At 31.7% G+C, this 17,475-nt stretch overlaps 1 protein-coding gene across 8 annotated transcripts in view; it reads right to left on the minus strand.

Moving 5' to 3' along the window:
* The window catches only part of Msp300 (Muscle-specific protein 300 kDa), a 106,170-nt gene that overhangs the window by 2,207 nt on the left and 86,488 nt on the right, over positions 1-17,475 (minus strand). For 6 of the 8 annotated variants that reach the window (XM_083046631.1, XM_083046628.1, XM_083046626.1 and 3 more), the window contains 7 exons: positions 15,445-15,747; positions 10,268-10,525; positions 5,413-8,142; positions 5,148-5,332; positions 2,619-2,657; positions 1,152-1,658; positions 755-998 (listed from right to left, as the gene is read on the minus strand). In XM_083046631.1, coding sequence (XP_082902757.1) covers positions 755-998; positions 1,152-1,658; positions 2,619-2,657; positions 5,148-5,332; positions 5,413-8,142; positions 10,268-10,525; positions 15,445-15,747 — 4,266 coding nt within the window. Of the gene's footprint in view, positions 1-754; positions 999-1,151; positions 1,659-2,618; positions 2,658-4,723; positions 4,785-5,147; positions 5,333-5,412; positions 8,143-10,267; positions 10,526-15,444; positions 15,748-17,475 lie in introns of those variants that run through there. The other 2 variants (XR_014426093.1, XM_083046627.1) reach the window with 2 other exon arrangements.

The raw sequence follows: 17,475 nt of genomic DNA on the forward strand, positions 1-17,475 counted from the left end.
ACAATACATTGTGCAATAATTTACAATAAATACCTATATAGAAATATAAATAAAAAGCAAATATATCATTTTCTTGAGTTATATAAAGATGATTATTGTTGAAATAACTAAAATACAACATCCGGATTTTGTTCTGCATCACATTTAAAACTTATTTATTATTATTCTTTAGAAAAAGGAAGAAAAGTAATTTAAGAATGAAATTTTTAATGTACTGAAATGTCAAGATTATGATTTATGTTTAAAATAAAAAGTTAGTTCATTAAGAATTGTAATATAATTAACTTTTCTCACTAAAAAAAGCTACATCAGCGTATTATTTTCTGTAATGAGAATTCCTTTTTGAAAATAAATGGAAATATTTTGTAAGTTAAATCATTTTTTTCGAAAGATATCAAAGATATAAAAAATATCGTGTATTTTCGAAAAAAATCGATAAAAAATATAAAATAGATAAAAAAATATCAAAGAGAACATGAATTTTGCAAGTATAATATAATATCACATATAATACAAAATCTTTTAATTTAAAATTTTTACAAATATCTCTGTTGAGATTTTTATAATACTATGTATACTAATGTCATCTACTATTCAGTCTAGATATAGTATATATATTATACCAATATGTCATCGATCGTATCATGCGAAATCTGCTTCAGGACTGTATGTATATAATATTTATCGATTAATGAAATTATACAATGGTCATTATTTTAGTTACATTTATCAGTACAAATAATTATAAACTCACATCATGTGAAAGGGATGCCAGAGATGTTGACGTAGCGGCGAGACCAACATCTTGTAGGTCCAGCCCAAGGGCAGTTCCCAATTTAAGAGTATAAATTCCGGTTAGTCTTCTCAAGGACTGCAATTTCAATCGTAGTTCCTGCAAATGTATCCTGGTTTCCGTCTGTTCATCCAAAAGATGATTAGTCGCCTCTTGCAACGATATCACTCGTGGCTCACAACGCTCAAGATCGTTTCGCAATTCCCTAAAATGAAGATAGGAATAGGAATTTGGCATAGTGCGTGTTTTTCTTTATGAATTCAAAAACTTATATTCTTCGATATATCCCATTTGTTAACAGAGAATCGACGGATCTGTATAATTTTCACCTAAACTTATCTAATTTATCTAAACTTACCTAAATTTGTTATACTTTGCTTCTATGACGCTGATGGATTCGGTCAGATCGATGGGTTCGCTGGCTCGAATACTGACTTCGGTGCGTTCGAGCCAAGCCAACAATTCCTCTATGATACGATAAAACTGATGATTCGTCACGAAAGCGTGTCGCAGCTGTTCTTGCCACTTAGTGGCAGCTGTACAGATCTTTTCCCATCTGCTGTTCGCCACCGTCAATCGGTCGCGAAGCTCCTTCGATCGTTCCATGTCCTCGGTATGATCGGCCAGGTGAGCTCCGACTATGTTCAAACTTGTCACGATGCTCTTGTGGCTATCGAGATTAAGTAAGAATTCCCGATGATCGTGAATCACGTCCTCCAATTGTTCTATGTCGTTGGGTGGCGAGTGCTGTTCACTTTGGGTACCTTCGGCAAATTCCAACCACTTATCCAAACGCCAGAAGTCATTGTCCAGCTGGGCCCAATTGCGACGAGAACATAGTGGACAGATCAATCTGCCATTGTCGCTGTAAGGATCATAATAATTGCGATTTATAGGCAATATCTTTCTCTCCGATATACAGGAAGTAACAAAAAAAGTGTCCGCTACAAAAAATTAAGTTTTTATTGTCAAAACGAAAACAAAACAAAACAAAATCAAAACATTACATTGTTTGGATTTATTTAATAATTTTAGGGCCGATTGTTCCAACTTGGTAAGTTTTACCCGACAGGTAGCATATTTTCGTCCCTTTTCAGATAAGTTTTAAAAATATTCTAAAGATATATGTGTGTGCTACCTGTTGGATAAAACTTACCAAGAAGTTGGAACAACCGGCCCTTAATAATTAATTTAAGCTCAAAATAGTAATTTGGTAGAGGATTATTTGCGGATCTATGTTGATAAGAACTTTTTTGTCGTTTTGATGTATCCACCTTCAAAGTAGCGGACATTTTTTTTGTTACTCCTTGCATAGCTGAAATATTACAATTGTAATTTAAACTAATTAAATATTTGACGAATGTTATTCATGATTTATTTATAAATATGAATTTTGTGTGTTAAAATTATAAATAATAAAATTTTTAGAGAATTGATTTAATAAAATTTGCGAAATTATTAGTATTTATAAAATAATTAATAATAAAAATTAATATAAAAGTTAATGTTTAATATTTAATAATTAATTAATATATTATAACTAATAATAAGTAAATTAAAAATATAAAATAATTAATATTTATGAAAATAATATTTATGAAAAAACGTCAGATTTATTACAATTTATTATAGAGAAGATTTATTATATTTGTTATATCATAATTTTACTTTATATATATATTGTATAATAAACATTTATATATTAAATGTATGTACAATAAACGATTTTATAGAGTTTTTAAAGTTCACATCTTTTAATAAGTCTCTTGTGATAATTCTTATTTTAAGTAATATCTTAAAAATTTTTATATGATTAGTTACTCACTGATCACATGGAAAAGCATAAGCATCGGTGATGGGCGATCTGTATTGAATAATGATTAAGCATTACTTTAATCAGCTTAACTAAGCATTGTTATCTACATTAAAAATTATGTAGATCAATATTAATACTAGCAAAAAGATAAAAAAAATTGAAGCGATAGAAAAAGAAGTGTTACTGTTACAGATGTTACAATAATCGATCATTATTTTATTTATTACTTATTAGATGTTAGTGGCATAGAAATGAAAAAAGGATAGCGTATGTGTGAAAATGGATGATATATTTATATATTTATAATTATATTATATATTAAATAATTGTACTATATTTATAGCTTTATAAAATATTGTTGAAAATAAATATAAATATATATCTACAAGAAATAATAATAACAATAATGTGTGTGTGTGTGTGTGTATATATATATATATATATATATATATATATATATATATATATATATATATATAGAGAGAGAGAGAGAGAGAGAAAGAGAATATTGAAAATCATAGCACAAACGAATTTGATTTTTCATGCAAATGTGATTCGAAAAGGTAGAATAATATTTTTTTTTCATATAAGGCTTCGTTTTTGAGAAAATCAACTTTGAAGAGTCCATCGAGCACAAGGATTTCGTTATATATAATTATTTCTGTTTGTTTTTGTAAACAAACAATTGTAAACAATCAATTCAAGCTTCTTTAATTCCCCGAGCAATAGTTTATATGCAATGAAGAGAACAATATTTTCAACGATTTAGAATTATAATTTAGCAAAATAAATACATTATTGAAACTTGTTGCATTACTTTGACTCATATCAAGTCATTGTTTATAAATATAAATAGAAATAGTTGTGCATAATGAAATTAAATTCTCGTTAGTCAAGTGGATACGTATTTGATCTTTAAAGTTCATTTCCTTGAAACAAACGAAGCTTTGTAAAAAATTTCATACATTTTCCATTTGCATTTGCATAAAAAATCATTTTTGTTTCGTTTGTAATATGATTTCCGACACACTTACACATACACACATACACATAAATATTACACAGAAGATGTCCCAAAACCATCGGATATCTTTTTAATAACAGAATCTCTGGCAAATTTGTTGATAATTTTTCCTCAATAAAAATAGCGAGAGACGTCATTATTTTCAATCTTTGTCATTATATATCTTAATTTATAACTAACAATAAGCCGTCAATTAAAATTCTATTAAAGTAAACCTGAAATTAACTGAAGAATATAGTTTTATTAATCTTTTAATCTTCAGAAAGTTTAGTTTATGAAAAATCCTTCTTTTTAATCGCTTATAATTCCGCAATTATTGATGCCTCGATATTTTTACTGAGGAAAAGTCGTTTCTTAATTAGTCATATAATTTGTTATTAAGAGAACATTTAGACGGTGTTTTGAGATATCCTGCATGTATATATATTTGGGTGAATCATATAACTTGACTACCTTAAATTACTCATAAACTGTTTGTTATATGAAAAAATGTTTCAAAAGTCACGTGATATTAAGGGAGACGTACAATATAATAATCAATTTTTTGTCATTTTGGTTTTTATCGAGATATGAAAATCATCTTCAGTTTTTCAAATTAAACATTCAACATTTGATTCTAAAATTCAAAAAATATTGAAAATATTAGACTACATAGAGTCAAAAGTAATTAATTACCAATATATTTTAAAAATTATTTTCAATGTAAATAATGTTCGAAATGTCCATTACAATGCAAGTGCATAATCGATTAAAGAATAAAAATGATACACGTTACATTAAAAATTATTTGAAGACTATCTTAATAATTATTGATCTTTGACCTCGTATATCCTAATATTTTTGTACTCGATGTTCAAAATTCTTTCGAATTTCGGAATCAAATCCATTTTGAAGTTGGATTCATTTAAAAAATTCAAACTGAAAGAAAAAACTCAAATTTTTATATCTTAATAAAAATGCAGGATAGCAAAAAGTTGATTATTATACTATATACGTTTCCCTTCGATGCTGTGCGGTTTTTGTTTGAAAGATTTCTTCTTAGAACAAATAGTTTGCGAGTAATTTAAAATCATCAGGTTAGGGGACTTACCCTGTATATATAAATTATTTTCAAGCATTGTCTTCGAAAGAGTAACAGAGTCTTTTAGACTCTATAACATAAAAAATATTGCCACATTATTAATAATATAAAAAGGTATAAAAATAGATTAAATTATAAAAGCTTAGTATACACGCACATATATACATACACACATAGTAGTATGCAGTATGTAATTAAAATCATTCGCTTATAGATATTTCAATTTAAATAAATAAACCTTTTTTTTAAATGAAACCATGTAGTTACAATGAGACCAAAAGTCTCATTTAACAAAATTTTATGCTATACATTTTGAAGATTAATATAATAAATTCATCATTATTGGAATCTTTATTAATAACATAAATAATAACACTCGAAACGTAAAATGTTTAAAAACTGTTTAAATATTAAAATGAAGAAGAAATCTTACCTGAGATCTCTGATTTGTTGTTCACGTGTTCTTGCTAATGCAATGAGTGTATCGTATCGAGCTGTTAGTGCTGTTACTTCGCTACTCTTAGCAACTCCTAAACTCAGCTTGCCATCTTCCATGAGCAGAGTATGAAAGTGGCGTACCAGTTCTATCGAAGACTGGCAACTTCCGATCAGTTTAGCCTGCAATTAAAATTCGATTAAAATCATTAAACATGTATATGTGAACAAAACATAACAGGATTAACTGGTGAATAACTTACGATAGTTTTAGCAGCTGCATTGAGTCCAGGACCGGAAACGGGATCGGGCGTCACTGCTGCTTCCAGAGCGTTTAAGGCGTTATTGCATTCATTCAAAGCCGCTTCTAGTTCTATTAGATAAGCGTCGCACGAGGTCATTTTGATAAGTCTTGGTAGAGTATCCACTTGAACTGCGGTATCCTGTTCGAATTTCAAGGTCTCCACTTGGACCGCTTCGTCGACTTCCGATCTCTCGTGCATCTCTAGGTCCAATCTTAGCATGGCTACCCGCTCTTTGATATCTCGCCACAATAACTGATACTCGTCCACCAGTTCCTGAATCGCGGCCACGTCATCGAAATTGCTCTCCTGCATGACCCGCAACGCCAGCTCATCCGCCTTTTGCAGCGTGACGTTTTGCGTGTCGAGCTCTTCCTCGATTTCTCTCAACTGTTGATGTCTCCGTCGTAGGGACGACTCAGGCGTAGCCAGGTGCTGCATCTGCGTTAAGCGAACGTCTACCTGTGTGAGGCCTACCACCGCGGCGCCATGAACAAACACAAACTCGCGATAAGTCTTTTGTTCCTGTTGGAGGCTCGGGATAATCGCGTTGATCTTCATTCCAATGGCCAACCACCTGTCAATCATTTTTCGCGTCTCGTTCGTGAGCGATCTGAAGTTATCGGGATCCAGTCCGGACTTAGCCAAGCGACCGAATGTCTGTTCGAGGATTTTCAAGGCTTTTCGATGACCCTCGATATCCCTGGCAATCGACTTAGTCTTCTCCATTAATTTTTCCGATTCCTCTTTCGAGATCTCGGTCAGATCTTTCTCCAGCTCCGACAGAGACTTCTCTGTTTTGGATAGCCATGGTTCATACTCGTGTTTAGCTTTATCTAGTTCCTGCAGCAGTTTCCCAATCATCACGATCCTCTTCTTGCGCTCGGTGGATTTGATGCATACAGCTTTCCATCGTCTTTCCAGATAATTCATACCATTTTTTATCGCATCTGTGTTAAAGGAGGCTTTCCATGTGTCGCAATCGTTCAGCAGGATCTCGCATAGATTCAACACTTGGCTGATATTACCGCTCTCGGCTTCGATGGTAGTCTTCAGGTAATCGTAATCCTCGAGCTTCTTATCAATACTCTTCTGCAAGGGTTTCTCGATTATCAGGGTCTCCGATAATTGACCTTCAATACCTGTCAACCAAGTTCGTAGATCGACTATCTTCTTCAGCAACGAGTTCATAGTTTGTATCAAATCAACCAGCTTGCTAGCTCTTGCTTTACCGTCGACCATCAGGTAATTCCATTTTTTATTAACTTCGCCCAAGGATTGCTGGAGCTTCGCTTTCTCCGTCTCTTCGGCGATATCCATTAGCTCCTGCCCGGTATTTTGCAACCATTCGAGTTCGCGCTGCTTCAAGCTCATTTCCGCCTGCAGCTCATTCGCGAGTCGCTTCACCGTTTCCTCAGGCTCGTCCAGCGCTATCGCGTTGTGATCCTGCATTCGGAGCGTCGTGTCCTCTATCCACGCCAACAACTTGTTTAGCCTGTTCTCCCATCGACCATGAAGACCGCAACGTTCGGCAAGTCTGTACTGCAACAGTGCCAATTGATACTCGAGATCGCCGTATTGTTGTGACAAAAGTGCATCGTGCTGATTTAACGTCTTCATGTCGCTCGGGCTCAAACATTCCCTCAATTGTTCCGTGATGACACCGAGGGACTCGAGGTTGCGTTGCACCTCAGCCAGACGATTTCTCAAGTGCTGAAGCGAATCCAATTGCTCCTTCGTCTTAAACAGATTCATTGGCCTTGCGTGGAAGGCCGCGCTCAGCGCTTGACTGATTTCTTGAAAGATCGTGGTGATCGTGTTGGATTGCTCGATGTGTTCCTCGTACAGCTTTTGCACCCTCTGAACAAAGTCCCTCCAGGTCTCGAGGCCGGCTCGTAGATTGGCGATTCGTTGCGCATTCGCGGCGTGTTCCATGCGAATCGAGACGGCCAGCGCTTCCTCGCAATTGGTTAGAAGGTACTCTTGTTGTTTCTGAAGTGACTCTATCTGAGTTTCACCGGTTGGTACCTTGTCCAACAACGCCTGAATTCGCTGCAGGATCTTGTCGAGCAGTCTCAGGTGAATAAACTGCAGGTGCATACGTTGCCGTTCTCTCTCGACCTCTTTCAGCCACGTTAACAGCTTACTTTGATCCAGCCTGTACTTGTCCCAGGCCGATATTCTGTCGCGCACCGCAGCGTGTCGTTCCAATATCCTCGCTAGCGTCTCTTTGTGTAGACTTGTCAAAGCGTTGAATTGCTCGGCGACTGATCTGTCATGCTCTTCCGCCTGTCGTACGGTTAATATGAGATTTTGTTGCTCGGGTAGAAGTTTCCGATGGATCTCGCAGAGATTCCGATGTTCCGACAGGCCGTTGTAGTCACTAGGCACACCGGTCGACAGAAAGTCCTGTACATGTGTCAGATATTCCTCCCAAAGTTTCAGTGCGGCGATCACGTCTTGCGAGCGGACCAGTCGCGTCGACAAACGATGATACTGTTGAAACGTTTCTTGAAACACACGTTGCCATAATCGGATCACCTCGACCACTGACGGTTCTTGCACGGACATGTCTAACGCGCGATCCTTGATGAATTGAAGCTGCGGTTCGGTTCGAGTCAATGCGAGAAGATGGTTTCGCAACACTGTCAGCTGCTCGTTAGATTCGTCTTGACCCACCGTCATCAAATTCTGAAAATGGACGGAGGAAACTCTTTACAATTCGTTGATTTGGGACGGGTTCTTAAAAAAAAAAATAGAGAAGAAAGTAAAAAAAAGATGAGAGAAAAAATACATGAAGAAATATTATATTTGGCGTATGCAATTAGTTTTCAGCGAAACTTTGACATAATGTTAATAACATAACTCGTGTTACTCCTTAAGTATATTTTTTAAAAGAAGAAAGAGAAAAAGAAATTATGATTTGATAATTGTTAACATAACGTAACTCGTGTTACTCCTTAAGTATATTTTTTAAAAGAAGAAAGAGAAAAAGAAATTATGATTTGATAATTGTTAACATAACGTAACTCGTGTTACTTCTTAAGTGCAGTTTTTGAAAGAAGAAAGAGAAGAAGAAATCATGATTTCTTCAATAATGCGAAACATGGTTATATATCCTCTTTTTAAATGCAGTTCTCGAAAGAAGAGAGAGAAGAAGAAATCATGATTTCTTCAATAATGCGAAACGTGGTTATATGTTCTCTTCTTAAGTGCAGTTTTCGAAAAAAGAAAGAGAAGAAATCATGATTTCTTCAATAATGCAAAACGTGGTTATATGTTCTCTTCGCGAATGCGATCGTATAGAATCGCTTTTACATGTCGATCAACGTTGACAATGAACGTTGTTGGCTATAAATTCACGTTGAAAAACGTAACTCGAGAACATAGCACCGTTCCCAAGTTCGAAAGTTTTGGCCCGACTCCTGTGTGCACGGGCGTTGCGGCCATTCAGCTGTTGCAGATTTCGTGACTGATGTAATTGCCACCAACGGGTTAAGCCCTTCGGCCTTGACATAAGAAATTGTTTCGGAACTACTGCGATTAAAATATAAACGCGCGTGCGAAGCGATGATCGAGGTTGTGCCAAGCACCAATGGTGCACCACCCGAGAACTGACGGACGCGTTAATACATCAGACTAAAGCGGCCTAACGCCACGGGTCTCTAACTATCACTTTCTAAGTACCTGGAAATGTGGTACACATCAATCCTTGAAAAATATTTTAATTGTAAGATATTTGAGGAAGGTTTTATTGACCAAGGTTTCGAAGTCGTTTACTCGCGCATGTAGGATACGATAGGATAATTAACCAATGCGCTGGATAAAAATTTGTGAAACAACATATTTATCGTCATATATATTCGTATTTTTAAAATTCGACATGGAATCGAAATATCTCTTTCGTTCCTTATAATTTAGCAAATTTGTTATTCTCTCTCTCTTTCTTCTTTTTTTCTTCTTTTCTTACATTCAAAATTCTTCTCTCTTTTTCTTCTCCTCTGTTTTACATCAAAGATAGAAAAATTATTTATTAAATTACTTGATTTTTTTGAATTTATACATGCAGGGTGTAAAGGTTTCCGCTACTTTAAGGGTGAGTAATACATCAAAATGATGAAAAAAGTTCCTATCAACATAAGTTCGCAAATGACTCCCTACCGAGTTATGGACATTACAACTTTTGAGCTTAAATTTGTTATTAAAATTATTAAATAAACACAAACAATGCAATGTTTTGATTTTGTTTTGTTTTGAACCCATTGTCAATAATTAATAATTTCTATTATTTCAACGAAGTTAATAATAGTTTCAATAAAGCTACTGGTCTCGCTGATAAAGATTAGCTTAAACTGTTTTTGAAAATAAATCCTATAAAATATGGAGATGCAAAGTCATTTTCGAATCCACTACAAGCTCAAAAAATTAAACAGATTTATCGTATTTCAACACTTTGATGAAGTGAGGAATAAAGTCTCCTTGCTCGAACCCTATTACAATTCTTAAGACTATACATCAAATGCACCTCTGCTATTTCTTCAGTATAAAGAATTATACTTATAGAGAACTATTACAGCAATTAATACTAATATATTGTACTTTTTGATTTTGTTGTGATTGACAGGACGATGTCAAAAGAAACCAGAACAAAACAAAATCAAACATTACATTGTTTGTATTCATTTAATAATTTTAAACAACAAACTAATCATCACAACACTTGTAATGATCGAATGTCTTATGTTATTAACAAGTGTAAGAGATTTGATTGATGTATGATTAGAAGCAGGAGTGGTATGATTGGAGGCGCACATACCTGTTGGACCGAGTCTAGAAAATTTTTTGTCTGGCATAGATCACCACGGGCAAGTTCCTGATTGAGAACATGAGCGTCTACCGTATCCGCGAGAGTCGACAAAGTTTCCCGAACATCCTCGAGTCGTTGACCGAGTGCCTCGACTTCGCAGTGCAGGGGTCCATCGGCATTTAGACCTACGTCTGATGCAATCTGTGCTACTAGACCGCGTAATTCCGCCAGTCTCTCCTTATGTTCCGCCAGTGTCTCCTCGCAAATCTGAAATGAAGTCAAAATATACTCACGATTTAACACGCCTGCATATGCTGCTTAAGTTTATCGCGGGAAAGTCTCTTCTTGAAATAAATTTCGAATCTAAATCTTAAGTCTTAAATTTTATACGACTAGCATGTCAAATATAAATATTGTAATAATTGTTGTGTACAATTTTATATTTATTTGTTTATAATTTATTATTAGTTTTTAATTTTTTCATAATTATGATCATCATTTATTATTTGTTATTTTTTAATTTTATATCTTATTTTTCGTCATGTCAAAATAGCAAGTTCTTTCGATATATTAAGAATTTAATAAAGTTATTTTCTTTATTATTACATAAAAATTATAAGGAATATTTCACGATTCTCATGATATCAGTTTTAAATTAGTTTAATAATTTCTAATAGTAACAACAAATTTTTACAATCACACACACATACACACACATTTAATAACATATTTTAAATTATCATTAAAATTAATAAGCAATTAATAGTTGTAGAAATATATTTATAACAATATATAAATAATTTATTAATTTATAAATATATATATACATAAATTAATATAAATTATTTAAATGTATATAATTGCTTTGTATACATATATAAATATATACTATATTCTACAACTGTTAACTGTTTAATATTTTAATGATAATATAATTATATATAATATTAAATTTTATAAGAAAAAATAATTTTTAATTAAAACTCTTGCACATCATCCACGTCTGGCTCTTAATATAGACGGGAAATTTAAAAATTATTAATTATAATTATATAATTATTAGCAATTTTTATATTATATATTAATTAATATATTAATTATTTTTAATATATTAAAATTAATCGTGTAGAAATTTTTCTTCGACTCAAGACGCAATCAAGCGAAGTAGATCTAGAACGAATGTAGAGTGTCTGTACAGAAAGCACATGTGTTTATTTTTCTTTATCGGTATTTATAGACATATAGTAGTATGTATTCATTATATGTCTTCTATAGGAACTAAGTTTACCATAAAATGCTACTCTGTACTTGCTTGAAATCCTCATCATTATATATGTATACACACTTTACATTTTATTGAGAAAAATATTTTATATTTTCATGTGGAGAAATAATTATCAGAACAAAAAAATTCCATACATTTTTTATAATTCACGCAAAAACGTCACGGAACATATGTATATAAATATGTATTTAATTTCCATTATTCGATGTCTCACTGTGGAAATATTTAGCTTTATTTTATATACAATGTTAAAATAAATATTATATATGTAATGTTAAAATAAAATGACATAATTGATACATGTATAACTTTTTTGAACTTACATTAATATTAAAAGCTTTTTGTATTTATATATAATAAAATCGGAACAATATTAATAAGAAGTATCCAAATGACTAAAAAAATTCTTTCTTTTTGTATTTGATTGTTTATAGATAAAAACGAATTAATGTTCGCAAGATATATGTTATCTATACATATATGTATATGTAATGACATGTAAGATAATATACATATATTAATTATAAGACAAGATCTTTATATTCGTACACGTGCCAACATTTGCCTTTATGAAATGAATTATTTCGGCATTTATATGGCACATTAATATTAATTTATTCCACAAAATGCAGAGGATAAATATTTTTAATTTCATTGATATTTATAGATGTTTTGTGGTATTTCGTTTTCAATATATCATATTTGAATTAGAGCTTTTCAAATAGATTTGTGAAGAATTTAATATTAAAAATAAAATAATTTTTGCGAAATAAATCTCTTATGGAGATTTTGGCATATGGCTAATATTATATGTAATTTCTTTTATCAAAGATTATTATTTATAAAAATCTGCAAAGCAAATATCTTTCAATTTTAATTTTTATTACTAAATAAATAATGAATTAACAATTATTCATAATTTTTTTTTCAGTAGTTGCATATAGAAAAAGTTACTATAGAAAGTTTCAAAATATTTCAAAAATTTTCTTTTTGTCATATGTATATATTACATATAATATATTTGTCATCTCTACATATGTGTTGTAACATTCATTCTTTCCATAGCGCAGGAAAGAAAAAATGCTGATCATGTGCAGAAAGAAATATTAATTTCAACTACTGTATGTTTAATGTGTCAAAGTTAAAATGATTTTGTAGAGCATATGGTATGTCAAGAGTTGCATAGAAAATTTTTTAAGCTTTTTATGTGTCACTTTGAATTATTCGAAAATTTTTTCGTGTGATATCAATATTATAACGAAAGGAATCTTTAATTAAAATTTAATTTTCAACTTAAATTTAATTTGTTTTTCACTTCTTTGCAATTGTTCTTATATCGTTGCGTTGCATATGTAATGCGTCAAGGATATGATTTTATAGAGTTATGTGTGCATAGGAAATTTTTTCAAAATTTCAAAAATTTTTAAACTTTCTTATGTATCACACAGCCTTCGAATTGTTCGAAAATCTTCGTGTAACATCAATATATTATAACAAAAAGTCCACTTCCAAGAAATCTTTAATTAAAATTTAATTTTTAATTTAAATTTAATTTGTTTTTCACTTCTTTGCAATTGTTCTTATATCGTTGCAATAGCGAGGCGACGAAAATATGGACTCAATGGCGATACGCGCGTGATTTTCGCAGCACTAAAGTTATTTCTGTCCCGTTGTTATAATCGGGCAGGAATCTCCGGTCCGCGTAGCGGGACAATCACGACTTTTCCATAGATTTCGATATTTTCTCTATCATTCTTTTACCTTTCTCTCTTCCGGTGTGCACATGTCTTCAATCGAGATTGTCACTCATGCCTTCTGCTTTTTGACTTCTAAAGCTACTGCTCCGAAACTGGCGCACGTGCGCCGCTATACAGCTTCTCGTCGTCTGACCACATGGTCTTCTAAATTGTGCGTATTCATACGTACACTATCGCATACAAACGCACACACACGTATACACACCCATTTATGTATCATGGACGCGCCTCTGCTCATGCTTAATAAACAGGGCGCGAATGTTTAAATATCTTCGCGATAAGGAGGAACATGATAACAGAAGCGTCGAGATAAATAAAGTACTCTGAGACTTTGGAAGCGAGCTAGTCGAGAGTGTACAGCCGGATGCTGTAAACGTTGCAACGCCCTGAATCAGACTGGCGTACTGTCTCCGACAGGGATCGATGCGCACGTCCGTGTGGGCTCTCACCCTCTTGCCCCTATTCTCTCAACGACCTACCCTTGGTTAGCCCATACGTACCTAAATATGTGACTATACGCGCGAACGTGAGCGAGGATGATGATGATGAGTCAACCTCTATTCTTCATCCCTTCTTTATGCGCGTCATATAGTATGCAGTAACGATAACGATATTATGTGTTTTTTTTATTCAAGGAATGATATAATGTCTGTTTATCATCCTTTGATAATATATTTGTTTTTTATTTATGTTTGTTATTGCAAAAAAAGTATATTTTTTGAATATATTTTGAGATACGCGTAAGATTAAAATTGTAAATATATAAATATATATATATATATATATATATATATATATATACACTATATAATGTTAATTATATATTATATATATTAATATTATATGTATATTATATTATATATTATATTTAATCATTTTATATTTAAATATATTTAATTATATTTAACATTATATTACATATTATATATATTATATTACATATTATATAATATTAATATTAATATTTAATATTTAGTATTTTTTAATATATATAATGTAAATAATATTTTGGTGACAAAAAATGAATTGCATTGATTCAAGATCAACAAGATAAATAGAAAATGTAATCAGTTATCAATGCTATTATGGATCATTTAAAATGTACGCAATATTAAAATGAATCAGCATTTAAGTATAAACGCAGAAAGTTATTATTGTCCCAGCTGCGACATTATTTGTCAAGTATCTTAGTTATCAGGTATGTTTGATTAATAGCTATTGCTTAACTGCTCTTGCAGATATGTCTCAAATCAATATTTATTCGTTTCTCTCCTATTTTAATTTTCAATATTTATTCGAAAAAAATCAACACTATTTATTACATATATATTTTTTTTAATTTTTGCAAAGATCATTAGGGATGGCATTAATATGTACCTAAAAATCCGAATCGAATCAATAATAATTCAATTTAATTTTTTAGGATTCGAATAATATTCTTAAAAAATATATACTTTTTAATGCGAAGTGAGAATTTCCACATGGGTTTACAACTTTCCACGCGAAGCGAGGTTCAACTCAAAAACCTATGATAAGTGCTGTCTTAATTTACATTTTTTTGTTAATAACTTTTTAATAAACAATGAGGGATGGTTAAAACTTTTTGAATGTTATTCAAGATGATGATTTTGACAACATATATCAAGGTTACAACGGTGTCTTCTTGCTCCATTTAACGTTTGCCGATTTTACTTTTAGGTAAAAACTTTGAAAAAAATGATTTGCCGCGGCTGAAATTTTGTATATTACACTATTTTGGTATCTATTTTCAGTACGCAAAAGGGCTGCCGTCAACTCGAAGTGTTCCTTTCCTTTCGGAACAATATCCAAAATTCGAACCTATCTCGTCCAAGTTCGAATTCTACTTGAAAGTACTGTTTTTTTCAAAATAATCATAGAAAGTTTGCAAACAAATTCAAATCTATTTGTAAGATACTTTATCCCATCGCTCAAAGATCATCATTTGAATAGTAATTTACGAATATTACCTACTATTTCTCAGCATATTAGCACATTCTCTATGTATCCTCCGTTTCCAAAAGAAAGCGTTTAGCGTTTTTGAAAGCAAGCTATACTTTTTAAAATAGCTCCTCACATATTTAACTTATAACGGTAATAAAAAGTCTAGGTCAGCATCACCCTACCTTGACCTGCTTGACTGCCTCCTCCGGTGGCAAGTTTATCACACTGTTCATTTGTGTGTCTACCCAGTCCTTCACCGCGGCGCTGGAGTCCCTATATTGCTGCCAGAGTCTGCACGCGTGCTGGTATCGGGTGCAAAGGGCGCTCAATTCGGCTCTCGTGTCTTCCCAAGCTTGCACGGCTTCATTTACTATGGCATCGACTCTCTCGCGGACTTCTACGGCGCAGCTCTCCCGCAGGGGTTCGGCAGCGACACGTAACTCTCCGATGAGAACTTCTCGTGCGCCCAAATCGCCGTTTAGACCCTGCCATTAAAAAAAAAAGAGAAAAGAGTTTAATATTTGCAAATGTTGTACGAGCATTAAATTATTATTTCAATCAAATATACACAAAAAGTTAAAAAAAAACAAAGAGAGAGATAAAATGGCAGAATTAATGTAAATGTAGAAAAAAAGTTTTGATTTTTGTAAAGATTTATACATATGTGCAAAAAGGACCCCGCACCAAATACATAAGATTTTGGCTTTTGATGAAATTGGCTGCTTTTTTCATATGTAGATTATGACTTGCTGAACAAAAGATGTAATGGACTCAAAGCTAAATATTAGATAGTTACTGATTGTGAGTTATTACAGCCAATCAAACAACTCGTAAAATCCGAATTTTTCGTATTTTAGTGGCTGTAAATCAGTAACCGTCTATTATTTAGCTTTGAGCCTATTACATTTTTTGTTTAGCAGATTATAAACTATAATATGTGAGAAAACTAGCTGATTTTACTAAGATTTAATTTCATCTAGGATTTTGTATATCAAAAACACCACGCTAATCCTGTATAAAATTATAAAATAAAATAAAACGCTCACCTTTTAAGTTATTTAAATTATAATAAATAATAATAAATAATAATAAATAAATTATAATTAATAATAATAAATAAATTATAATAAATTATAATTTATTGTAATTTAATTAAGATATTTTAAATTATAATTTATGATCAGATTAATAACTATAATAACTAATTTGTCAGATTAATAAAAAATTTGACAAAATATTTTGCCGTTAATTTTTGAGTCTTATAGAACGCTATATAAGATTTATCAGAAGTATAATTATTTATATTATTATTATTTATATAATCTACTTTTTTCCACACTATTCATATATTATATTTAAAAAATAAAATAAAAATAAAAATTATATTTTGTCTACTAAAAAGCTTTGCGTGCCAGACATTTCAAAGAAAGTATAGGCATGTCGCTTGTGTTTTAAATCTCTCTCTATAAATAAATTCGCATACCGCAACACCTCAAACCATATATGCGCACGAGATGTTTTGAGGCTTGCATGAATTCGGTCAGGACGTGGTTGAAATAATTCTATGTCGCGTTTACTTAAGTTCATTCATCTCTTCACAAATTTCCCAAAAGAAATCAAAATTGTCGCGCTTTTGATGTGTCGAATACCAATTTTTATCAAATATCAAAAAAATCTATGATGCAAAAAAATATGTTTTGCAAATTTGTTTGTAAAATAATTTATTATTTATCAATAAATAGATTATGCTAAGCATTTATGATTCATATTTCATTGCGCTTTGTTTGCTTCTGTACATTACATGTAAAACTAATTTTATACAATTATTAATTGATTATCTACGTTAGTTTTTCGATGCGTTCTGCAATTTTAATATATGCATATGTATGTATATTGATCCACAAAGATGCGTATATATTGCAGCAAAGATCATCTTATCATAGAAAGACTTTTATAAAAAAAAAAGATACATCTCATCATTATAGTCGCAATTGAAATGATTGCATCTCAGAAGTCAAGAAATTAAACGACATTACAGTTAAGTATACTACAATTATAATACGTCATTGCAACACATTCAACAATAATATACATAATTATATCTACATTGTTTTAATATTAATTTATTTTTCAGAGAAAGAGTCGAATAAAGTTTTCTTTATCATGTTTATTATGCCTGTTGATCGTTTATAATGCCGATTGATCATAGATGT

This window comes from Prenolepis imparis, unplaced genomic scaffold (assembly GCF_030444845.1).
Source record: "Prenolepis imparis isolate NDT839.2.m4 unplaced genomic scaffold, iyPreImpa1.0 SCAF_9, whole genome shotgun sequence".
Taxonomy (NCBI): Eukaryota; Metazoa; Arthropoda; class Insecta; order Hymenoptera; family Formicidae; genus Prenolepis; species Prenolepis imparis.